The sequence below is a fragment of the Aedes albopictus genome, chromosome 1, assembly GCF_035046485.1.
Source record: "Aedes albopictus strain Foshan chromosome 1, AalbF5, whole genome shotgun sequence".
Taxonomy (NCBI): domain Eukaryota; kingdom Metazoa; phylum Arthropoda; class Insecta; order Diptera; family Culicidae; genus Aedes; species Aedes albopictus.
In genome coordinates, this window is record NC_085136.1 from 238071493 (window position 1) to 238098031 (window position 26539).

Below are 26539 nucleotides of genomic sequence, written 5' to 3' on the forward strand. Positions count from 1 at the left end.
TAGAGCCCATCCTGGCAGTCCTACATATGCCTCTTGTGCCGCGCATTTCGAATCACTCCATGTCCTCACTGATAAGGATGCCGATAGGCATCATACCAGTAATGACGCAGAGAGTGTCGTGTGACGCGTTACGGTACGCGCTCGCAATCCTCAGACACATCAACCTATAAATACTTTCCAGCTTACCACGGTAGCTTTCGGTACTTAGAGCAGTGCCCCACGCCGAGCCGCCATACCTTAGTATGGACGTAGCGACACTAGTCAGGAGCTTGCGCTTACTGACGTACACCGCAGAGCTATTGGACATCATCCGAGGCAGTGCCGCAATAGCTGTGGAGGTTCTTTTACAGGCGTAATCAACGTGGCTATAGAAGGTAAGCTTATCGTCGATCACCTATGTGTTTGCGGAGCGCTTCGAAGTGATAGGGCAATCGCCTAAACTGATCACCGCTCCGACTTTCGGTTGTTCACTTAGCTTAGCTTAGCTTAGACTGACTGCACACATCTATGGTTGCTATTCCGTAATTGACCCGAATCAATGACAGTTACACAATGAATCAACTGAATAATTGACTGGGAGTGGTCAATATTCTCACTGTGCACGCTTCAGAGGCTCTCTTTAACGGTACAATAACGGCGCCGGCCACGTCCTTGCAGTCAGGTTGGAAGAGGGAAGGAATATTAGTAACAACCTTTGTTAAGTGAAGGCCCGCGTTTACCGCTGCGACTCCACCAAAGGCTGCAGGAAGGAGTGTTTGTTAGTAGGAAAGGTATCGTTGGGTCTGGATTCACTTTGATAAGTAATATGACCTTCGTGTCATTCTGGTTGCCGCGCTATTGTTTGCTTTACGCGGAAAGCAAACAATCGACCACCCGCATCAGGTGATCGCTTAATATTTACTGCAAACGACGCGACAGAATATTTAATCTAACACGCTATATTATTCGCTTCAAGCGCCCCCAAACCGACGCGACTCTTTTCCAGCGACACGACTTTTTGTCGCTATGTTTTGTCGCGAAATCGCTGCGGACTGATTTGAAGGGGACCTTCCACACTGCGACGACGTCGTCGCAGGCGACAAGCGACAGTGCAGCGATTTTTGTACTTGACGCCGGTGTGTCGCGGCACTGGTCGCTGCATGCACAGTTTTCGTCGCTGTCGCGGGGCGACTAAGTTCTGTTTGTGACTAGTTTTCGCGTTGGTGTAGATGGTTGATGCGACACATTTATCGCTGTAGTCGTTGAGAAAAATCGCGGCGATAAAAAATCGTGTCGCCGGAAAAGTCGCCTTGGTTTGGGGAAGCCTTCACTCGGAAAGCAAACAATCGATCACCCACGTCAGGTAGTCACTTAATATTTCGAATCCAACCGCGGAAGCTAGTCGCCAAATACAGGTTATCTTCGATATAACGTACCCTCGATATAGCGTACCCTCGATATAGCGAATGCGATATAACGTACATTTTGCTTCGATATAACGTACAACATTGAAAATTTTTATTTTTCCCATGAATAACCCTTAGATAAACTACGAAACCACTCAAATCAATGTTTTGCTGCAGCATTAGCCTTATTACCCAGAATTAGCGCAATTTGGGGGAAAATTAAGCGTACGTTACATCGAAGCACAAAAAACAAAATGACTTTTTTGTAACTACGTTGCGAAAGTATTCATTTTTCCGTCTGTGTAAGGGTAACAAAACGGCCTACTTTTGCACACTTGAACAAGTGTGCCGAAAAGTACTACTTTTCAGCACTCTTAAGTGTGCCGAAAAGTAGTACTTTTCGGCACTGTTGCTTGAATGGCCAATTTTACACAATTTTGCACAGTTTTCCATCGTTAATAGAGTGAATCCGCCGGAAGTCTATCAATTTCATGTCCAGGCACGTGTCGCAGGTCACTTCCGGTATTATTTCATCGAAAACATCTCCTCCTTGAAGGAAAAGTGCCAGACTGAACTGGACGGACACTTGAAAATTTATGACAGTCAAATCGGCCTGTTGATCTATTGAACTGACTACTTGATCGGAAAATTAGTTTATGCACGTGTACGTCTACTTACTGTTTTCTCGGAATGCGCGCGTGTAGCTAGAAACGATTGTACTCCATGGATGTTTTCCGTAATTACAAAAAATGTTGTATGCAACTCGTTGCAAAACTCGATTTTTTCAGCACTCGTTGTATTTATCCAACTCGGCAAGCCTCGTTGGATAAATGTACAACTCGTGCTGAAAAAATCATCATTTTGCAACTTGTTGCATAAATAACTATTTCGTCAAAACTCAAGTTTTTCATTATTGGTTTTGTGAATTTCACCGAAATCATTATTTGGGATTAATTTCACGTCGAATACATCAATACTAGCATAAAAAATATAAAAATTTTCTCTGCTTCGATATAACGTACACTTCGATATAACGTACAAAGAGAAAACTTTTTTGTACGTTATATCGAAGAGTATCTGTATTTAACTGCAAATGACACGACCGAACATGCAAGCTGACGCACTATTGTTCACTTCATATTAGAAGCAAACAACTGATCACCCACGTCAGGTGATCGTTCAGTGTTGCTACAAAAGACGCGACACAACGAAATGCTCATTTCCGAATAGGGAAAAAGAAAAATCGAACGACCGAAGCAAAAACGCGCGACACCGGCACCCGGACGAAATCCCATTACACACTCTCCGACTTTCAATTGTTCACAACGATTAACTCAGTTTTGTGGTGAGCCAACTCCAGTTTCTTGGATCTCATCTACGCCAACCACAACCTTCATCGAGTGGTCGGTAGTTCACTCCACTTCTTCGATCGATTCATCGTAGTTTTCCAGCGTAATGTCATTAGCGAAACCAATGATCTCCACCCCCAGCGGGAACTCTAACCTCAACACTTCGTCGTACATGACATTCCATAGCACCGGACCCAGGATGGAACCTTGCAGGGCTCCTGAGGTTATGTGAAAGCACTTCCGACTGCTTCGTAAACTAGTACTCGATTATGAAAGTAACTTCCGAGGATCTTGTACAGGTACCCGGGTATCCCCAGACACAGGAGCGCATCGGCAATAGTCGGCCAACTGACGCTATTGAACGCGTACCTTACATCCAGGACCACTACTGCACAGTAGCAAAACACCCTTCTCTTACTCTGAAGTGCTATCTCGACGTTTTTTTTTGTATCCGACAGGATAGCCTCTACGGTCGACCTACCTTTCCGGATGCCATACTAGCTACTCGAGAGACCATTTACACACTCGATGTACCTCAACATTCTTTTGGGGATGATCTTTTCTAGCACCTATCCGTGTCGATCAAGCGTATTAGTCTATATGCCGACGGGTCTCCGAGAGGTTTCCCCGGCAGAACCAGGCTCTGCCGCTACTAAATTTCTGGGAAACTCCCTCGTCCAGGAATTTCTGCATAGCAGACATGAACATCTCGGGAGCCTCTGCAATAGCTACTTTTAAGGCCAGGTTCGGAACTCCGTCCGGACCTGGGGCCTTACCTACGCTAAGGGACTTAGCTATCCCCACAATTTCCACATCGGTGACCCTCTTCTGATCGCCAGCCTTAGTCCCCCGCTGTCCTATGGAAAGAGGCCAAGGACTACGATCATGGCGCGGAAAAAGCCCCATGATGATCCCCTTCAACATCTTTGGATACTGCTCTGAAGGATCCGTTACACCCCTCGTCTTGGCCATCAAGATTCTGTAGGCATCACTACACGGATTTGCATTTGCACTCTGACAGAGACCCTCAAAGCAGGCTTTTGGCTTGCCCATATCTCGGTCTTCAGCGCGGCTTTCGCAGCGGCGAACACCACCCGTCGTTCGTTGTGCTCTTCAGATCGTCTGATCGTGCTCACTGCATTCGCCGCCTAGCCCGCAGGCACACGCGGCGCTGGTCCACAATAGTGTCGGTTCACCAGTAAGCCGGTGGCCTCCCATTTCTAGGGTGGACTCGCCTCCCTAAAACGCCTTCGTCGAAGTATGATGTCTTCCACCTGCAAGGGCTTGGCGCTGCCTGCTGTTGTTGCAGTCGATACTGTAGTGAACCGCCAGATGATCGCTGTGAGTGTAGCTGTCGTCTACTCTCCAGTTAGAACTACTTGTTAGGCCAGGACTACAAAAAGTCACGTCAATAATAGACTCCGCACCGTTCCGGCTAAAGGTACTCATGGTACCGACATAAGCCAAGTCGATATCTAGTATGGCCAGTGTCTCTAGCAGGATCTGACCCCGCTGGTTCGTTAAACAACTTCCCCATTCCACGGCCTAGGCATTGAAGTCACCCGCTATTACCAACGGCCTTCGCCCTGTTAGCAGGGTCGTCATGCGGTCTAGCATCTGTGTGAACTGCTCTATCGGCCACCGCAGAGGCGCATAACAGCTACAAAAGAAGACCCCGTTTACTTTGGCGACCACGTAACCCTCATAGGTAGTTGACACCAACTCCTGGGCGAAGTATTTACCCGTCGTCCATATCGCCGCCATTTTTCTGGACCCATCCGTGACCCAATTGCCGTTGCCAGCGGGTACTCGGTATGGGTCCGCTATGATGGCGATATCCTTCCCCTACTCAGAAACCGCCTGACAAAGCAGTTGCTGAGCCGCGTTACAGTGGTTCGGGTTCAGCTGCTGTAGTAATTAAGTAGAGTATATCACTAAACCTCCCACATCACATCAACATACTTAACATAGTAGTCATTGACATCTGAGAGTAGACTGACGTAGGAATCATCACGATCATTCTGTAATAAACCATCAACCTGATGATACGTGTTGTTACTTCCGCACTATATATCAGAAGTGGGATACAGCCAAAAAAATCGTTCCTGGACAGTAGTCAAAACGTTCCTGAAAAGTCGTCAAAAACATTGTTGTTGAAAAGTCGTCGAAATTTTCCTGAACTATCGTCAAACTATTCGTGGACAGTCTTCAACGGTCGGATCTCAACATGCTGGAGGATATCGGAAGAAGTCTTCCTTCTCTAGTTGGAGAAAACCAATCCGGTTTGCTGAGTTTGCAGTCAAGTAGTTCGACGGATGCTCGTTTCGGGAACACAATTGGAGAATTAATTTCAACAACGAATAGCAACAGTCTCGCTGCTAACCGGAAATCAAGTTTGCACATGAATCTGGAAGAACTCTGCGTATTCGTTCCAAACTTTGCGGGAAATGAAGGAGAAAACGTGGAAGATTTTATTAACAGTGTTGAACACTTGCGAAAAATTTTCAACGTTGAAGAAGAAGTCATAAAGTTGATAGTTTTCAAGCAATTACAAGGAAATGCCCAGAAATGGCTAAGGTCCTATCAAAATCGATTTTCAATGAGTTTGCTAGAATTTTTCAATCTTCTGAAGGCAACATTTTCGGTAACCATGGTGACGGTGGAGTTGAGGAAAAAACTGGAGCAAAGATCATGGAGGAATTATGAATCATTTCAAGAATACTACATTGCCAAAAGGGTACTGGCCTCATCATTGAACCTTGCAGAAACGGAATTGATCGAGTACGTTATTGAAGGCATTCCGGACAAAAACTTGAAAATTTTTGCAAAACTTTCTGGATTTAAGTCGGTGGTTTCCCTGCTTCAAGCATTTTCATCAATCCGTCTCCCATCAAATGGAATTCTCAATTCAAACAGATGCTACAATTGTCATTCTCCTGGTCATGTCGCAGCTCAATGTCGAAGAACAAATTCCAAGGACTTCCATTCGTTGGACCAAACAAGGCAAGGTCGTTTGGAACAAACAATGAAGATTGGAGCTGTAAAAACACAACCAGCTGACAAAAGTATAGGTAATGGACTAGTTGATATACTCTACTTAATAAATGTAGTAATTAAGTAGAGTATATCACTAAACCTCCCACATCACATCAACATACTTAACATAGTAGTCATTGACATCTGAGAGTAGACTGACGTAGAAATCATCACGATCATTCTGTAATAAACCTTCAACCTGATGATACGTGTTGTTACTTCCGCACTATAGCTGCCTTACCTGCCTGCACTGTGATTTGTTCACTACGGCTTTCTTGAGGGTCGGGCTCCTTTGACCACTCGTTGGGTGTCTGTTGTTCACGGATTTGTCGGTACAAATCAGACAACACGTGCAGCCTCGTGCCTTATGGCGTTCAGCTCCGCATCTCCTGCACAGTTTGCTCCTGTCAGGGCCTTTGCAGTACCATGACATGTGTCCTGGTTCCAGATACCTAAAGCAAATCTCCAGTGACTCGTGGAACGCCATATGACACCACTTTTATCATCCCTACTTTAACGAACCTTTTGACGTCCGACACGGGTAACTGAACCAAAGCTATCTGTGTCCCTGCCAGCCGCTTCCGTAGCCTAACGGCTGCGGCGGCCACCTGCACCTCGCTTTGTGGTTCCCGCAGTGCCGTGACGAGCTCTTCCACTTCGGTGGCCTCATCTAGGTCTTTAACCTTCAGAATCACCTCTTGTGTGATAGCCCTCACCTCTACCCCTTCGCCAAGGACCTCTTCCGCCAAACTTTTGTAGGCGGCGCCCTTGCGCTCCATATCGCGTTTCAGCTCCAGGATCATCTCGCCCGTACGTGTGCGTCTAAAACTGCGCACGTCAGCTCCCAGCAAAGATGCCATATATACAGATTTGTCTGTATTATACTGATTTTTGAGCTAGCGGGGCTATTTTTTTTTTTTTTGTATGTGATACAGATTTTTGAGAAATGCGATACAGATTTTTCAAAAAAAAACATCTGGCATCCCTGGCTCCCAGATGCACGAGCTTGGCGTTGCTTCGCGTCGCCCTCAAGACGTCCGGGTACTTAGACTTTTCGGTCTTGATGACGTCGCCTTTCACGCGCTTGACACCTACTCTCTTATGCCTTTTTGTTATATCGTCCCCAACCTCCTCAACTAGCGATTTTTCTTCTTCCACTTCCGCTTAATTCGCGTCCTAGGTCTTCCCCTTGGTTCGCCCTACTCTATGGTTGCTGAGGGCCTAAAAATGGTCACAACCCCCTGTTCCCTTCCATCCGGGACAGGCTCGCCTTTTTTTGGCCCACCCGTCCCTGCTTTTAGGAACGCATGAAGTCAGACTTGCCGGCATTACTGCCGAAGTGCCGACCTTCGGGATTAGGGTTCGCCTAGCCTTGCGGGCATCGCCAGACCGCTCCTCACCTGACGACTGAATATGAAAAGCTGTACCTAATGTAATAACCATAACAAATATTTTGCGAAGATCACCACAACACGCACAAAAGGGCAAACACGGATATCACGCAAAAGATAGTGCTCTGGAGCTGATTGAACGATTACGCCATAACCATCGGGTTGTTAGTCTGTCTACTTTCCTTTTCATCGTCGTAAACAAAATTACACTTCTCTTGACACGAGCGGCTACCTGTGTGTAACCCTGGAGCAAGAGATCTCGCTCAGCATCCAAATAATCGACCGACACTAACTACTATCGGGCGGATAATTCGTAACGCGGCGGTGCCATCCTAACCTATAGTTACCGTGTTAGTTCACGCTCTCCCCGGACCCCGGATCTGATTACCAAGATGTCAGTCAATAAATCCCAAAGTGATAGTATAACTTTGCTGACGGAGTACCAAGCGGTAAATCATATCTGCAAGCAACGGCAGTGGCTCGCTGAAATATTCGTACTGGATGATGTTTTCAAAACCATTTTGAAGGTCCTGGCGAGGGTTGGATCTCCGGAATGGTTTGGGCAGTAGACTGGATTTATCTATTAATTAATTCCGCTAGCTCTGGAGCGTTATGGAGCAGCAACTACGAAGTTTACAGTCACCAATGCTCACGCTCATACTTCCTGGGGTTCTATCTTATTGACTACAACGTAAAGACTTGAACAAATATAAGATTTGATCACTGTATCCTAGCAAAACAGTACCTTTATCAATCGGTCCACGAAGACGAGATCGCAACGCGGATTGGCTAAAATTGACACTCGGCGCATAGGTCCCAAACGCACCCTCCTCTCTTCTCCATCTGAAGACCAACAATTTCGCAGTCACTTTTAACAATAATGATTAACGGTTATTATTCCCTTCCCTACTGTGTAGTTGGCATTTCGCGCCTGCCACGGCCTGAAAGAGCGCAAAGTGCTCGAAGTGCGCCGCACGTTGCACGTGTTGGACGCGAACGATGACGCGACGGCCGCACTGGACCGAGCCGTCCGGCAGAATCTCAAAGACACCGCCGACCGGTTCCCGATGGGCGACGTCGAACGACAGGTTGCCAATCAGGTGAGTGAACTGCGCCAGGCGCGTTATCAGCTCAACTACCGCGATACCGCGATGCGGAGATGTTTGTCTATTTCCTACCCTATACTCGTTACTGTTTATGGAACTTTCTTCCCGTGCAGGTGCTGTCAACGCTGCACGAATATCCCTGTCTTGAGGCTTGCATCCCGTTGATCCACTACATCAGCGACTGCGTGCGGCTGGCATGGAAGATGACCAACCAAGCAGTGCCCTACTACCTGGATACGGATTTCACGTTGGGTAAGAACTAACTTTGTTGAACACTGTCAAATGGTGGATTTTGAAGGTACCTATGTATACCATCCAGAATTGTTGCTCAACAGGAGCTAGTATAGAGTGGTTTTTCTAAGGTCCCAGTTAGCTCAGTTATTTTTAGTGGTCCAATGACCAATTTTTCTTAGTATTCCACATCAAATTTCTCTCTGAGGTTTTTTTCAGATAGCAACCAACATTTTTCCAAGATTCCAGCAAATCTTTCCGGATTGCCTCCATGAGAATAACTGTTCAATATTTTTTTTTTAGTTGTGACTAAATTCTCAAAAAAAATATCACAGGGTTGTTGCAGAATTTCTCCCAGAGACCATCCCAAGCTCAAGAACTTTTCATGGGAGATTCTCAGGGTTTATCCCCGGATTTCTACGGGCGTTCAATCCAGGATATTTCTCGGGTATTGTTGTGCGGTTCCTCCTGTAATTTCTCCTGAAATCTGCTCAGGAGCTCTTCCGGAGATTTGCCCCAAAAATTTTGTAACGATTTCGACAAGGATTTTTACAGGAGTAACTCTTGGGATTTTTACTAAAGTTCCTCACAGGATTTTTCATGGATTTCCTTCTGCAATTTCAAAACATTATCGTGAGTTCTCGTGGCATTTATCCTGAAGCACCATTTGAGATTTCTTCCAGAGTTTCTCTCGGATTTATTTTAGTACATTTCTCTCTAATGTTGCTCCTTGGGATGTTTCTTAGAGTTACACGGAACTTATCCTGGACTTTCTTCTAAGGTTTCTTTGGAGACGAACCAGCCAAGGGCTTCAGCTTTCAAGTCTCTTTAATAAAGACAAATCAATCAATCAATCTAAGGTTTCTTCCGGGGTTTATTCAGAGTACCTTTCGAAGTTTCAACAGGAGTCATTTTTTTATTTCCAATAGTTGCTAGTGGTTATATCTATAGCTGTATCTGAGAATTCTTGCTGTGATTTTCATGAGGTTTCTGTGGGCGTTTTGCTTTGAATTACTTCTAGTATGCTTCTCAAAGCCCCACCCCAAAATTATACTGGTATTATTTGATACTTCCTGGTACTTTGGAAAATTTGCCACGAGTTTTTGTTGAAACACATTGGAACCTCTTTTGTGGACAGGGGGCATAAATTGAAAATGTGCATGAATTAATACAAGCCATAAATAGAGAACGTTATGTGCATAAATTATGATATGTAATGCTTAAAATGAGGGATCTTAGTTCTCGAGTAAAGGTTTTGCTTCTGGGGGTTTGAGATGGGATCAAGAAGATTTCCTGGAGTTTCAAGAAGTTGAAAAATAGGATTTCGAGAGTATTTTGGGTGGGCTGCAGAGAAATTTAAAAGAACCAGTGCTATCATGGTCAAATCAGAGCTGGTTACTCATGATTTACAAATTTTAGCGCCTCCTATACTCGAACATCTCCATGAAATTTTCTTCAATATGGCATCTATTTAACAATGTTTAACAATAATTCCATGAATTATTTTTTCGCGATGCACAATGGTCGGAAAAAGATAAAGTTCGGCCAAAACTCTTTTTATGTGTTTAATCGAAGGTATAGGTTGCCTAGATATGTTATATAGTATTTTTAGTGTTTAAAAGGGGGTATTCAAAAATTACGTAATTTCAATAATTTCAAAAAACGGTAAAAATCAGTAAACCCCATATTTTTTGCGTTTTTGGTTAGAAAATCAATTCGAATTTAAATAAATGATCCTCTTTTGAAGAAATCCAATCAAGTTTGTTCAAAACGTGTGAAAAATGTGGAAAGATGAATTGTATTTCAGTAAAAAATGGAAGAATAACGTAAAATATATGAAAAAAACATGACTTTTTTTAAATAGCTCTAATTTGGAAAACTGCAAATTTCTGCAAAATATTTAAACGTTTTTAGGCAGCTCTAAGCATGATGTTTAAGATGTACTATTCGAAATTGCGGCGACACGTGACGACACGAACCGTTTTTTAACTTAAAAATTACCAAAATTTCTAAGGTACAATATATGAAAATTTGAAAAGTTTTGTGACATAATTATTTTGCACCATACGTGCATTCAAACAGTCCAATAACAACCTTCCATATGCTGGATAACTTAAAACATATATTCCATTCTCAAAATATTATTATTTTACTTTTTTCGAATGATTCATTTTCCAATTTTATGACTTGGGCCACTTTGGCAGTGAAAATGTCATTGAAATACAAAAGCTGGCATGCTTTTAATTAAGAATCATAAAAATACAATACATTAACTTTGTTATAAGGTGAAATAAAGTTTAAAAATATAAATTTCGTTTTTTGAGAGTTTTGGCCGCCCCTTTGTATGGAGCCCGACCAATGTACGATGTAACTATCACGGAAAGAATTTCTTTTATGAGCTCAACAAGATTTTTTCCAGAGATTTTTCCGAGAATTCTTTAGGAATGTACTTTTATAAAGAATTTTCTCCACCACTACCTCCAAGGACATCGCTAGAATTGTTTTTTATGGAGTTCTATCAGGATATGTCATATTTTTTGCCGGAATTTCACAGAAAGAAGCTTACAGCAATAGTCCCTGCAAAGATTGAAGAATGCATTTGTGTTTTTGTTTCTGAAAGTTTATTCAGGGACTCATAGAAAGATATTCTCAGAATTTTTTTCAGGAAGTTTCCTTTAGTTCAAAGTTTCTCAAAAAAATCTTAAAGTATTCATTTTGAAACTAGTCCATTAATTTCAATAAAAATAATCTTTCTGGGACACAGGCATTACTCAAGGATTCTTAAGGAAACTCCTTCAAGGATTTACTGAAAAAAATCCCTTCAGAAATACTCTCAGCATTTCTTCCATTAGTTTTTTTTTGTGGAATTGCTTCAGAAAATTTTCCTGAAATTTCTCAATATATTTCTTGGAATTTCGTACAGGATTTCTCCAAGAATCCCTCCAAGGATGCAATTCTAGGAGATTCGGATATTCTTTCAGAAAATTCTTTCACAAATTCCTCAAGGGTTATCCTTAGTTCGAAAATATATCCATGAACTTTTTCAGAAATTATTATTGGAACTTCTCCAGAAATTTCTTCTAGTATTACTCCACATATTTCTTGAAATCTCTCAGGTATTTTTTAAGAAATGCTTCAAGAGATTAATCTGGAAGTTCTTTCTGGGGTTTCTCCAGGAGTTTCTCCAGAGATTGCTAAAGATTTATTCAGACCTTATTTCGGGGATTATTTCAGGATTGTTTTCCAGTTATGCTTCAGGAAGTTTTTTTTTTAAGATTTTCACAGCAATTTCTGCAAAAAATACTCCAAAATCTATTCTTTGGCATTTTGTTATAAATTTTTCAAGAAATTCTCTTTTTTCTGTATTTTGTTCGTTACTTTTTCAAAAAAATGGTTTGATTTTTCCAAGAAAATTCATTAGTGGTTCTCTAAAATAAATCATCCAGAATTTTTTTCTGCAGGGTTCTATTCAAAAATTTCTCCAGGTAGAACTTTGGTGATTTTTGTGTATCAATCTCTTCGGAAATTGTATAAGAAATTCTGCTAAGAATTCCACCAGAGGTATCTTCGTGAGTGCTTCACAGAATTCCATCCAGAAAATCTTCCAGGAATCCCTCAGAATTTTGATTGATTTCTTCAAGTATGTACCTTTGTCTGCAATTTCTGAAAGGATTAATGCAGACGTTTTTTTATGATTCGTCCAGATTTTTTTTTATTTCATCAGAAATTTCTTCTAGGTATAGCAAGAGGTTTTCTAAGGGATTCCTTTAGACAATCTTGCAGGGATTTTGTCGGAAATTCCTCAAAGGATTTTGTTAAAAAATTATTTCAGTATTTTTTTACAGTTACTGAAAAAAAACATCTAAAAACCCCTGAAGAATTATCTGAAACAATTCTTGCTAGAATCTCTGAAGAAAACCCAGGAGATATTTCTGACGGATCCGCAGGAGCAATTATTCAAAAAAAAAACTCGTAAGATTTTCTAAAAAAAAAATCAAGAAATTCAAGGAAGAATCCTTGGTAGAACTTCCTAATTTCCTGCAGAGCTAGGATTTTTGAAGAAATATTTAGATATATTTCTTAAAACTCCATTTCGAAACTTCTAAAGAAGTTGCTTATTGAAATTTCTGAAAAAAAACACTTAAATTTTGAAGAAGTCTCTGGAGATACTTTTGAAGAAATTGCAGAAGGAATCCGAGCAGGAATTTCTGAAATAACCTTTAGTAGAAATCTTAGGAAGTAGTCTTAAATGAATTTGTAAAAAAATATTGAAAGAAATCCAAGATAAGATCTTGAAAGAATCCCAAGTGGAATTTCTGAAGATCTTACCAGAGAAATTCTTGATGAAACATTTCGGAAATCCCGTAGTGGCATTATTTATAAAATTCCTTAAATAAACGTATTGGAAGATTTTTTGAAAAGTATTCCTCGAGCAACCTGTGGACGTATTTTTGATCAAATTCGTGTAAGAGTATTTGGAGAAACGCCTTAATTAGCTTCTGTATAGCCCCACAAAAAACTCTTTTAATATTCCTAAAGAGATTTCCGTAGAAATTCCTAGGAAATATTTCTGAATACATTTCTTTAAGAAACCGTGGAGAAATTCTCAAAGTAATGCTTACAGGAAACATCTGAAACTCCAAACGTCCTCCATAACCTGACCTACGACATGATTTTTAAGAAACTTCCGGAGCAATACCGTAAGAAATGCTGGTAGAATCTTGCGAGGAAGTTCGAAAAACTATTGAAGAAATGACAAAAGGAACGGAATAAATTTTGAGAATTAGCACATCTTAGGAAACTTTATGCAATAATCTTGGGTGGAAATAAAAAGGAAATTCCTGGAAGAACTCTGGAAACCTCTTAAAAACATTTCCAGTAGAACGACGGGAGACAACAAATCAGGAAATTTCTTTGGGAGAATTTTCTGGAAGATGTTTTGCAGAAGTATCACAAAAATCCCGAAAGAAACTGTTCCTAGCAAACCATAAAGAGAAATCCCCGGAGGAGTTTTGGGAAAATTTTGTTACGGTCTACAGAAACAATCCCCCGAGAACCTCCGGAAGAAATCTCGGTAAGTACTCTTGCAGAAACTCCTGCAGAAATCCTTGAATGAACTCTGGTAGAAATCTCAGGAACAACTCTTAGCAGTCCCGGAAGGAACTCTGAAAATCCAGGAAAGAACTCTGAAAGCAAACCCAGATGCAATCTTCGGTGAAACTCGTGGACAAATCTAGAAAGAATCTCCAACAAGCTTTCATGGCAAGGATGGGAGCACTCTTATGCAAAGAGTTACACTCACTTGCTATTTTCTCAGCTCAAAAGCATGCTAGCACCCGAGCAGAGGAGAATAGCAAGTTAATACGAAATCACATAACCTGTTTTTATATCTTGTTTTGTTATTATTAAATTATCAAGGCATAGCTTTTCCATAACAAATTTTGTTGGACAATCTCATTTTGTTATAATCAAGCTATTGATATACATAAGCTAAATTACATTTAAATAACATGTTTTGTTGAAGTACAAGTTTAGTTATTGTTGTACTATTGATCAACTTATCAGCAATAGCACAACAGTAACAAGTTTTGAAATCAATTGTTTGGAGGAATTCTTGTAGAATCCATGAGGAATATTCGACGTAACTCTTGAATCCAGGGGAAAATCGGAGGAATTTAACCAATATTTCCAGGAAAATTGTAATAATCTGTACAATATTACCAATATCCCAAAAATTTTCTGCAAAACTGTTGAGCATTCTAAAAATTCTTCACTTGCTATGCTGAAAAAAACAAAGGTCACACGTGCTCCGAAAACAATTAAAGTATAACAGTTTATAAATTACATGTTGAAATCGAAGCTCGTCGTATTTGGTAATATAGAAATTACTAAAGTTCGATTATCTTGCGACTTCAATTCTCGTATAATGAATTAAAAGCTGAATATAGTATTTTTCGATAATTTGAAAATATTTATTACTTCAGAGTGATGAACCTCTTGTTATTGGCGGGTTTGTGAGACAAAGCGAATAATTTTATATAATAAGTATTATAACTTATTTAGTAACGAGTTTGATATCATAGCAAATGCTGCTCTCCAATTATTATCAATAACATATTATTATCAAAATTTGTTATTGAAATATTTTCCGAATTCACTGTTATTAAGTTGTTATTGAAACTAACAAAACAAGTTATTGAAATGGTTTTCCAGGAACATTTTTTTGTTATGGAATTTGTTATTTTGCCGCTTATGACAGACAAGTTTATAACACAATATGTTATGGTAATAACTTAAAAATAATCGATTTTATTATTCAGTTATTTTGCCCAAATAACACAGCTCCTTATGCTGTTGTTATTCCCTTCTGCTCGGGCAAAAAACATTATTTGGAGGACTTTCACCTTATAGTTTTATCTAAAAGTTTGCCGAAAAAGCAAGGGACGAAAATACATACCGTCCACCCCCGTTGGTTTGACCGCATCTAATTTGAACACTTTTTAATCTGCACATTGTTCAAACTAATAATGGTTCAAACGTCATTCTGCTTATGGAACGGGGTGAAACAGAAAACAGAATCAAAACAAAATAACAAATCAGGTTACCAGCAGTGTGTTTTCCGACGCTCACAGGGTAACTAGAAGTTCAAATTAAAAATAAACCCTGTTCGTTTGAATGATGTGTCGTTCAAACCAACGCTGGTAGAGGGTACCAAAGTGGTGATAGAGCTATGAAAGCAATTCTTCACAAGGTGAGTGTAATGTACACTCACCTCGTGGAGAGTTGCCTTCAAAGCTCTTTCACGACTTTGGTGTGTATTTTCGTCCCTTGCATTTTTGGCAAACTTTTAGGTAAAACTACAAGGTCCTACATGTACTGTTTTTTTTTTGATAGCATGCTCCTGAGCTGAGAAAATAGCAAGTGAGTGTAACTCTTAGCATATGAGTTTTCCCATCCCTGCATCTGGGATTTGAGTAAGAACTCAGGGAGAAATCACGGAAAGAATACAATAATAAACTGCGTAATAAATTGAAGGAGATATCCCGCAAGGAATTTGATACAAAATCCTATATAGAAATTTGGGAGAAATCCATTGAAGAGTACTGGAACGAAATCTGGTTAGAACTCCAAGCATATCCCTAAAAAATTTCTGAAGGAAATCCTAATCATTAAACGGTTTTTTGAGATCACAAGTTTCCTCCAAAGTTTACTAGTATGAATCGAACTAGCCAGGAATATTACGGTGCCCTTCGTTTTTATACAAAATTGTTATTATTCTATCGTCTATCTATTACCAAATTTCCTTAAGATTTTCAATGGATTCACATCATTACTATACCACCAGTAGCAACTTGCTTGCTACTCAAAATTTGTAGTAAATACTACTCCTATTCCGAATGCTTTGTACGTAGTGTGTTCGAAAGAAGTAATATAATAAGCTCGTTTTTATTCATACGAACATGTCCGACAAATAGTTTTCACATACCTACTACCAGAAATATAGTCAGCTTAAGTTTACTACTTTTATTTAACGGTTCCTTTCCACCTTTCCCAATTCCAGGTCTCCTCCAACCGGAAAAGCACGAACGTTACCCCATCTCGGAGAAGCGGTCCGACATCATCCGTGCGTTCCTGTGGCCGGCACTGATCCAGAACGGACGCTGCGTCTACAAGGCCATCGTTGCAACGTAGCGACTCCCTACCCACCTGTAGGGTTTGCACGCACACTCAACCACAACTCAACAAGTATTTGCTCAAAGTGCATTCAGCTAAACTGAATTACGAGAATATATTTAAGTACTAAAATAAAAGGCATTTTTTACCGCGCTGTACCGGAATGTCGACGGCTGAACCACACATCAACCATTAATAGTGCAAGAGCTCGACTTCCAAATAATATCAAATTAAGTCATCATCGCTGCGATTGATTTTAACCAATATAAACTTAATGGGCGTAAATCTTTAATCGAACGCTGATCGATGCGAGTATGTTGTATATATAGGATATGCAAAAAAGAGTATTTTATGTAATAAAATTAATGCGTTTTGAACACCTCACCCGGCTTCGACCATTACTTGACTACGTTTTCTTTCCGTTGCTGCGTTATCACAACTCCTTCGACGTCGCCTGGGGCTGACCACGGCTGGTTTACGATTATCGGCAATAAATTGAGTCGAATTTTGGCGCTGGCGCTGTTACTGTTGCTGCTGCTACTGCTGCTACATTCCAGACGATGGGTTCGATAGTACTGTACAATATCGGCGGGGAATTTGAAGTGGCGCTCCTTCTGCTTCGCGAGTCCCAGCGCGTACAATCCATTCGGGGTGGTCAGGCGAATGAACAGGTGAAAGTAAGTGCCCGCGGCGTGCACCGAAAGGATATACCGGATGTGAGGGTGCTGTTGAAGAAACGAGAATGATTTTGGAAAGAAATAGGATGGATTCGTATTAAAATTAACACTTTTTCCATAGTAGATTAATATTATTATGTACTACATGCGCCTAGCGGAATATTCCTAAAAATTATTAACATCATCCTCTGGTTCTCCAACTAGATCCCCTCGACGTATAATTTTATTTTTACAAATGTTACCCGATATGTAATTTCGCATTTAAGATTACAATGGTGTCACAACAAGTTCATTTGAAGTTGTTGAGGAATGACTGCTTAAAGTTCTATAATTGTAAACGCAAAGTTGAAATTACTAATGCTGGCAAATGAAATCGGATAGAGTTGTTGACTACGTATACCATTTCACCCAATATGTTATTGCGCCTTTTATAGTACTAACTCAATGTGTTCTTTGATATTACTCTAGACCTACATTTTTATATGACTTCTGGTTTTCTGGTTGTGCTTCACTAAAACGTCTGTGAAGCTTATTTGAGAGCCTGTGACGCCTCCCAAAGCTTCTTGAAATGCTTTGAAATTGCGCCTTGAACCACTTGAAACTCCATAAAACCTTTTCCAAACCCATGAGGCTGTCTTGCGACTAACCAACGAGGATCACGAACTTGCAACCGATGAGGTCATCGGTATGCCAGAATCTTTTCATTCCGTAGGTATTTCACAAATTTTTGCAAGTAAGTTCGGGAATGTTAGCGGTGACAGACAAGGCTTCACACATCTATGGTTGAAAAATCGTTGAATCGACTTGGTTCGGTGTCTACAACGAATTTCATAGCTCCACCTTTATGCTTTAAAAACCCTATATACGTTGTATACGTTGCGGAACTACCGGCTATGTATTACACCTTAGAGTACATTAGCACTCTTCCAGCCTTCATTTTTACCGTCAGTCTAAGCTCTCTGGAGGTTGTTCGGTCAATAAAACTGATGAAGCACTCAGCGTACTTCCTGAATGGAATACGCTAAGTCTTGAGTGCTTTGTCCAAACGCTCATACACCATCGCCATAGCTTGGGTCCCTTCACATTACTCGATTCCGGGCAATGAGAAAGCGGACTCTCTGGCTAAGGTGGGTGCTAGCGAAGGCGATATTTACGAGCGTCAAATCACCTACGATGATTTATTTTTTAGCATTGGCCCGTCAGGAGACCTTTATCAGCTGGCAACACATATGGAGAGATGGAGAGATAGGTAGATGGTTTCACTCTTTCATCCCAAAGGTGTCGTGGAGGCCATGGTTCAAAGGTGTTGCGTACAGATGTAGTACGTATGGTGATTAGTGAAACTGGCAACACTGAGAACTACAAGCGCCAGCGCTGCCTATGAGCAATCGATAAGGCAGTGTTGTTCAATCAATGATCCCGGTAAGAATTGCACTGCTGTTGGGAAATCTATCTGTTTCGTGAACGAATACTAGATTGTAAGTTTTGAATGAAATGTAATTTAATATAATCCAATTAAACTCAATAAATTTGCAGTATTGAAGCTGCGTGAAATAATGCTGCTGTCGATATGGTGTTCTGGTTCCGAGCGCGACTGGCTTCCTAACAAAAGGGTTGGATTAAAACCGCGTTTTCATTCGTGTGAGATTCTGTGTATGATTCTTTCAAGAGCTCTTGCCAGGATTCCTCCAGGAAGTACTTCTGGGGTTCTTCCTAAGATTTTTTCTGGGATTTCGTATGAAATACTTTCTGAGATTACTTTAGGAATTCCTAGATTCCTTCATCATCCAGGAATTCCTTCCTAGATTCTCCTGAAAGTTTCTTTTGGAATGCCTTCTGAAGTTTTTTTTAATTCCAGAAGGTATTCCTGAAAATTCCAGCAATTTTACCCGGGATTTCTTCTGGGAATTTCCCAGGAGTTATGCCAAGGATTGGCTCACGAATTTGTTCCGAGATTTCTCTAGAAATTTCTTCCAAAACTTTGTCAGGCTTTCAGGACTTCTATGCGAGATTTCTCCCGGAGTTCCTTCTGGGATTTTTAAGGAATTATTTGTGAGACACTTCCAGGATTCCTACAAGAATTTCTTTGAGTATTCCTCCAAAAACTTCTTCGGGGTTTTTCCTGGAGCTCCTTCCGGGATGCTTTCAGGACGTACTTCTGGGATTGCTTCAAGAATCCGGGATTCCTCTGTGAACATCTTCCAGGATTCCTCTAGGGACTACTTCCACTGTTATTTCGGAAACTCCTTCCGGGATTCTTTCGAGATCTTCATCAACGATGGGCTTCTCTCAGGATTTGCTTCAGGCATTTCATCAAAAACTTCTTCGTGAAGTTCTTCGGAAACTTCTTCCGGAATTTCTTCAGGATCTCTTTCCAGGATTAATCTAGAAACACTTCTCTGGTTTCCCCAAAGAGTTCCGTTTGAAATCCCTGTAGATAATTCTGAAATTCCTCTGGAAGTTAATTCTGGAATTATTTCAGATGTTTCTAATCGAAATCCTCCAGGAGTTTATAAGGAAATACTTCAGTTTCATCTGGTTTTTTTCTCAGAAGTTATTAAAAGAATCTCGAATGGAGGATTAACGGAACTCCATGAGAAATCCCGGAATGAAGTCTCAGACGGAATCTGGAAGAATCTCAGGAATAAATGCTGGGGTAATCTTGAAAGGAGTAATTCTAGAGAGACCTCGGAATTATACTCTTGAGCAGGGTGCAAAATGTTCATAGTCATTGACTGAAAACAGTACGAATTTGAATGATTATGCACTGAACATTCAAAAAAAAAAAAACAAATTCATTTTCGCTCTCCCTCTTCACACAGTCAGTCAATTCGTAGTCATTGAATATGAAGCCGATCGATAAACATCCTCATAATTACCTACGTTTATGGCTACGATTCCATCCAAAAACACTCCACAACAATCAAATGGGAAAAGATCTGTGTAAAACACCGTTAAATCACAGACAAACAGACATACTACTCAAATCGGAATCATCGCACGATTTAACGGTCATTTTGAAAATATAGTGTGGTTCGGACTGTGCTCGCATGTGTCATGGTGGCGCTGGTGTGCCAACATCACCTCTCAATTTTGGAGAGAAATGAACGCGACGCCGATCAATGTTTACATAAAATGACTCAATCATGAACCTTCATTCATGTTTTATGAATGGATGACGCCACGAGGGAGTCGTCACCTGCAAAATTGTTACATCGAACCGGGGGAAACCACACCTGCAAATGATTACTTCGGATTGAGCATTATAGAGGGTGCTAGTGAGATGCCAAACGATGTTTTTGAAGCAATTTTCTTCTAAGTAGTATGTCTGTTTGTCTGTGGTTAAATGTTATCGAAACGTCAATATTTTATCAGCAATTTGACACTTTGTAAGATGTTTACAAATATTCATTGACTTTCATTCAGTTGACAAACGAGTATCGAGCAGCTGAATATGAATATGCAGGCAAGTGAATGAAAATTGCCGCACGGTGAACTTCAGCTCGTCTGCTCGAAAATTTTGCGCCCTGCTCTTGAGAAAATTTGGAAGGAATTATCAAACAAAGTCAGAAATTTCTGAAATTATCTCAGAAAGTATTCCTCAAGCAAAGCAGGAAAGAATCTGTGGAAGAATCCCGTTAATACTTCCTGGAGGAATCCTGGTAAGAGCTCTTGAAGGAATCCCAGACGGAATCTCTTTAGGAGTCTCAGAAGAAATTCCTGGAAGAACCCCCAAAGGAATGCTAAACAAATCCCCCGAAGAATCTCATCAAGAAGTCCCGGGACTCCCCAAAGAACTCCTGGAGTTGTGAAGAAACCGCGAAAGATCCCTGGGATTCCTGTGGAATCTCAAAACAAAATCCAACTGGAGGGGTGTTACCGTGCCGTCATCAAGTCATAAATCAGCACAGTTCGTGAACCCTGCAGGGCAAAATTCTTTTAAGGACAAACGTCTTGAAATCCCGCTTCAAGGGTGCATGAAAACTTAAAACGCACAAATCTCAAGAAGCAAGCTTCAAACAACAGTGCATTTCATTATTCTGTTCTTGCTCACTTGTAAAAAGCTTAAAATAAGAAGATCAAATGCGCTGGTTTTGTTTACGAAGAGATTTGTGCCCTCGAAATCGTGAGTAGGTGCCAAAGTCGGCCATTGTGGCGGCCATCTTGGGATTACAACAAGTCTGTCCTTAAGCCCGAAAGCTGATGCAAGTCCGAATCGTACACAACAAGGCCATGAATCGCCAAATACTGAGAAGAATTTATCTTAGCAACCGCGGCTTGCAGTGCCCTTTTGTGGTCTAAATAGGGTTGATGTGCTCATCATTGTGGCAATAGCAAGGGGCGTGCAACTCTAAACTTCTTCTGGTAGCCATAAATACTAAGAAATACTAGAAAATACTTTCCTTAAATCAGCATCCAAGCAAGCAGCTTACTGCGATAAAGTTTAAGAGTGAAACAAACGTCACCGGGTCTGGACCACCAAAACTGAAATGTGTTTAAAAGTGTCCGTGTCTTTTTTGATGATTAACCGATGGGCTTCAGTAGTTTAGAATAACGATAGTTAGCTAAATGTTGTCTTGTCAGCTACAGCTACTCTAGCTTTACAGTAGAAACATGATGATCGCCATTTTAGCTTTTGGAATTTTCACACCAAGTTGCGCAGTGAACGAACAGTTTTTATTCTCCGTGCAGTTGAAACCCGGAATTTTCGACTTGCGAAGTTGGATTTTTCTCCAAATCCGTGCGTGGGACCTAACTTCGGAACTGGTGCGATGTATAGCGGACCATGTTTACTATTCAGCGCACCACTTCCGAAGTTAGGTCCGACGCATGGATTTGGAGAAAAATCCAACTTCGCAAGTCGAAAACTCGAAGTCGAAAACAAGCGCATTTTTTGTGTATGATCTAAGCATTAACGACAAACAAATCAAAATAATCATTCGTTTTATTTTTGCATAGTTTTCAATACAAGTAAAATAGCGTAAGTCACAATTTCAGAAATATCCGTACTCTCCGAAGAATCTCCCAGTTAAAACGGTAACAAACTTTCACAGCTAACGCTCCGCCATTTAGTCCCAGGATTCTATTAGTGCGCTTCTAATCAGTCGAGCAGTCTCGTTGTCTCCTCCACAATTTTCAATGGATTCTCCTTTTCTCTCTTAACAAGTTTATTTCAATTGCTTTTAGATTTCATAAACGTTTTTGCCATGCCGCTGGGAGTGAGTATCCACACCGGGAGACTATGAATTTCAGATTTTTCCAATAACCGGGTTCTCTCAAAGGTCAGACGTTTATCAAATGAATGCTGCTGCAATTGGATTTTGGGTCCTGTTTGAGAACACGGCTGTATGAAATTTTCTCTCGGCTGCCGGAATACCAAAATGGAGCCTGTAGGAATGAATTTATATTTATTAAAATGAATTCTTACATCAGCTGCATACTGTATGACTGTTACTTACCATAAGATTTTGCTTTTCAACTAAAAAATATAAAGAATATAACATTTCGCTTTCAACTAATAATAACTAAGCGGAAGTGCACGAAGCTGCTGACGTGTTGACATTTTGTAATGAGAGGCAAAGCTAGTTGCATGGCCATAACAACCACGATAGCAACAGCTGCTTTGATCTGAAACTATCAGTGATACTAGAAATACTACGCAATACTATCATGAGACAAAAAGTAATATTACTGGAAAGTTTAGAGTTGCAGGCCCCTTGGGCAATAGTATAAATTCATTTAAAAAAAAATATCGTAATAAAGTGCTTCCAAACGTTAGTCGGTATTTTTCCTTGGAAAATATAAAAAAGTATCGTTTCTCTGTTTTCTATAATAAATCGCTTGTAGCAACATTAGAAACACTGTTCCTATTATGGGGGTAAAATTAATTTTGGTTCCTAATGCTGCGGTAGCCCATTGAATTTATATGAAATTGGGGATGATAGGAATACTACCGCAATAAAAAGAACACAGCAGTGAAAATGTTAAGGAATATTTTTTTAAATAGGCGTTTCAGTCGAAAAAGTGCTCAATTGCCATTACTGCAACATTACATACTACCGCAACGAAGGGAACGATCAGCTTAGTAAAAAAACTGTTGTTGCTCCTACGTCCAACGTTTCGGCTCCTTTGTTGAATCTTCTATAGGAATAGGAATAGGAATTTATATTTTTATAAACATTTGTAGCTTAAGGTGAAGATATGACGAAGTTACGCTTCAGAATCCATGGAGAGATCCTAGCAGAAATCCCTGAAGGAATTCCGGAAGTAATTCATGAAAGAATCCTAGAATAATCCCTAAAATAATCTCAAAAGGTGTCCTTGAGGCAGTCTTGCAAAAATCCCTGAAGTAATCTAGGAAGGAATCCTAAGAAGAATCCCAAAAGGATTCGTGGAGAAATCATTCAAAGAATCTTAGAAGGATTCTCTTAAGAATCTCAGATAAAATCCATTGAGGAAATCCAGGAAAAATCATGAGAGAAACCACTTAAGGAATACCAGTAACAATTCAGGAGAAATCCCAGAAGAAACTGAGAGGAATACTACTAATCTCAAAAGAAAGCAAAGAAGAAAACAAGAGGGATATCACGAGTAATCCCTACAGGAATTCCATGGACAATTATCAAGAGGCATTGCTGAATATTTTCATAGATAAAAAAAATCCCTGTAAAAGGTTTTGTATGTAGACCAAGATTTCCGTGCGATATATAGTGCGTTGATTTTTAACTATTATTCTTTCCGACATGAACACGCCATCAGATTCTGTATACCTAGTCACTTAATCGAGATTTAACAACAATAGCTTTTTTTTCATCCCCAGTGCCACCTGTTACCGAGCTTAGTTTGGTCAGTTAAGCATATTTTTAGATAACATCAAAGTTGTTTTTCGGCTGAGATACCATGAAATGAAATAATGCATACTGCAGTGCAGCACCATCTAGTGAGAAAAACTCTAACTAGAGATCATTTGAATAGAACGCTCACATCCGTATGTACAACTTCAACGAAGACACCAACTTTGAATGTTAACCCTTAGTTTGAATATCATTGACACATATTTACTTCACATTTGAAATTTGACTCATGGACCGTGGCCATATGTAATCTTTGCAGCAACATTTGCGCCATCTTGTGATTAATTTTTCAAGTTAACCTTCACGTGCCCGACCCCCGAAAACTCATTTTCAGAATACTGGCATTTCGTCAATTTCAATCGATTTTTTTTTAGGTTTCCCTCAACCGATCTTAAATTGATGCAAGTTTATTATACTCAAGCGACCATGCAATATCCGGAACCATTCCGGAGAGATTCCGGATTGTGCTGGGGTCAGGGAGTCGCCAAAATTACTTAAAGTGATTATTTCGCATGTTATTGTGTTTGTACCATCGATTTCCAGCGAATTTTTTGTTGCGAACTGTGAAACACAACTGCGATGATTATATTTAAATAAAACCTAAACATTTCGTGCGACATATCAATCTTCATGAATTCAAATGACTGAGCCAGAAGCGATAGTGTGAAGTATGTATCAACTAATATGGCCACCCCGGAACATCTAGCACAGGTTCCACGGGGGCGTCATCGGGGACATTTCTGGTTTGCAACCATGTCCACTTGAAAGTAATTGATTAATTTGTCTTCATAGAGACTTTCAGCACTTGGCTGGTTCGACTCTTCCAGTCTTGAGTGTAATAAACTTGCACCAGTTTCTGATCGATTTAGGCTGACTTCAAAAAATCGAATGATAATTGACGAAATGCCAGCATTTTGAAAATGAGATGTCGGGGGTCGGGTACGTGAAGGTTAAGTAAGGGTCTTTGAACACGAACGAACGTTGATCACTGAGATAATCAATGTTAGCCCAAATCAACAAAATTAAAAATTAGACGATTGGTTAAACAAAGCAATTTAATCAAGAAAGATCGAAAATTGTGATCAATGTTACCCAGCATTAAGGTACCAAAAACCATCACACTCTAACAGTCTTAATAAAGCTAAGATATTTTGAGTGTTCTTCTTAAGATGATTGTGTATTTTAGAACATTCTTGGATATTCTTGAATCCTTTTGTATGTTTTTGAACAGTCTACATTACTCTTGGATATTCTTGAATATTTTTAAATATTTTATCGATAGTTTGATTTTTTATGACTTGCTTTCTTTCTTGATTATGTGTTAAGGTATTTGTTTATTTAATTATTTCAGTATTGCATGATTTTGCACTGTTCGCTATTAGAATGTCATTTTTTGCGATGTTTTCTCTGTTTCAAAGCATTCCTCATGCAATTAACCCACCTTCATCTTAAACGGCCTCACCAGGCAGCTTCCGTCCGGAGTTCCTCGAAGCATTTCCTCGCTCTGAGTCCGATCCATAGCCCAGAAGTATGGTTCCAGTTCCACGGTATCGTAGATCACGTTATAAAAACTAGACCCCACCAGTAGCGGTGCCGGCATCACTTCCACCAAAGGGTCACTGCCCGTCGTCGTCGTGTTTGTCTCCGCTGCGTCTGAATAGATATAGAGTGATAAAAACAAAATACGTTCACTATAGATGAGTTGTTTTTCCCGTTTCGGTGAAAACCATCTGCCAAGCAATTGCGACGAAACGGGGAGACGATGCACGGAATGATTAATTGTTTTTCCTCTATTACGGCGCAAGGGGCTGATATTTTGCAGTGGCATCCCGTCCGTCTAATTAGTCTCCATCTGTGGCGATATGATATGTCTCTTGGCGTGTAAACTGAATCAATCACCTTCTTGCTGCACGATCCGTTGCTCTCGATCATTGGTGGATGCCGGTTGATGGAGGTGACGGTGGCATTGGTATTGATCTTCGACTGCCACCGCCACTGAATTCAGGCTACCCGTCGGAGAAGCTGGACAGCGGCGTCTCTGACAGTAGACTAGATCCATTATGTCATCGGCAATGCGTTGGACCAGATTGGATAGTAAGTTTAGCGAAACGGTCACACAACAGCAGCACATTGATTGTCTGCGCACGCAAAGGAATTCGATTCGGTTGACACTTGGAGGAGTCTGCTATTATCGAAGAACGGATCGCGGGCGAAAGATAACTGTACTGTGGATTCGAGGTCGCAGTCGCAAAGCAGATGCTCTCATTACGACGATTAGCTACGAACTGATTTGGGCGAGTCGTAAGCTTGAGCATGGTGTATTGTAAATGGGCGCAAATTCCTGGGCAACATGTGGTGCAGATGTCTGTTGGCTGACTTTCCTCAACGACGATACTTTGCTGCAGCTCGAAGAAAATTTTCAAGATCAAGAAAGAAAATGATAGAAAATCTGACCACAGACAAACAGACGTGACACTCTGATTCAAACCAATACACGCTAACGTCGCTCAGCACTAAAGTGCATAATTTCCAGACTACACAAAAAATGTGTAACCCTTGCACATTTACAAAATCAGCTCCAGTGTCCGCAAAATCGTTAAATTCGCAAAAATTTTTGTACGCTAATCTAGCTAGGTTTACTAGTGACCTTGGAAAACAAAAAAAATCAACATTTCGCATCTAGACGAGTGTACGAGCTGTTTTTTTTGAGAATGTGTAACTGTCACACATTTTTGTGTGGTCTGGAAATAATGCACTTATGAGTAGGTCTTACACATTTTAGCGCTGAGTAGTTTTAGCGTGTAGTCACGGAAATATGTTCGTCCAATGCTGAAAC

At 40.5% G+C, this 26539-nt stretch overlaps 2 protein-coding genes and 1 long non-coding RNA gene across 5 annotated transcripts in view; 1 reads left to right on the forward strand and 2 right to left on the reverse strand.

The window, feature by feature from the left end:
- The window catches only part of LOC109425343 (uncharacterized), a 165746-nt gene extending 149196 nt beyond the window's left edge, over positions 1 to 16550 (forward strand). For all 3 annotated transcript variants that reach the window (XM_062846472.1, XM_062846473.1, XM_062846474.1), the window contains 3 exons: positions 8079 to 8261; positions 8381 to 8519; positions 16060 to 16550. In XM_062846472.1, coding sequence (XP_062702456.1) covers positions 8079 to 8261; positions 8381 to 8519; positions 16060 to 16190 — 453 coding nt within the window. In that variant the 3' untranslated portion in view covers positions 16191 to 16550. The remainder of the gene's footprint in view (positions 1 to 8078; positions 8262 to 8380; positions 8520 to 16059) is intronic.
- A 16-nt stretch (positions 16551 to 16566) lies between these two features.
- LOC109415421 (uncharacterized) lies at positions 16567 to 26073 on the reverse strand. The gene is made up of 3 exons (XM_019689288.3): positions 25603 to 26073; positions 25145 to 25356; positions 16567 to 16897 (listed from the first exon to the last, which is right to left on the reverse strand). The coding sequence occupies exons 1-3, from the start codon at positions 25832 to 25834 to the stop codon at positions 16571 to 16573; spliced, it is 771 nt and encodes a 256-aa protein (XP_019544833.3). The 5' UTR covers positions 25835 to 26073; the 3' UTR covers positions 16567 to 16570.
- LOC134285530 (uncharacterized) lies at positions 21779 to 22563 on the reverse strand. The gene is made up of 2 exons (XR_009996452.1): positions 22309 to 22563; positions 21779 to 22237 (listed from the first exon to the last, which is right to left on the reverse strand). It is a non-coding gene; the product is annotated as an uncharacterized LOC134285530 (long non-coding RNA).
- Positions 26074 to 26539: the final 466 nt, after the last annotated feature.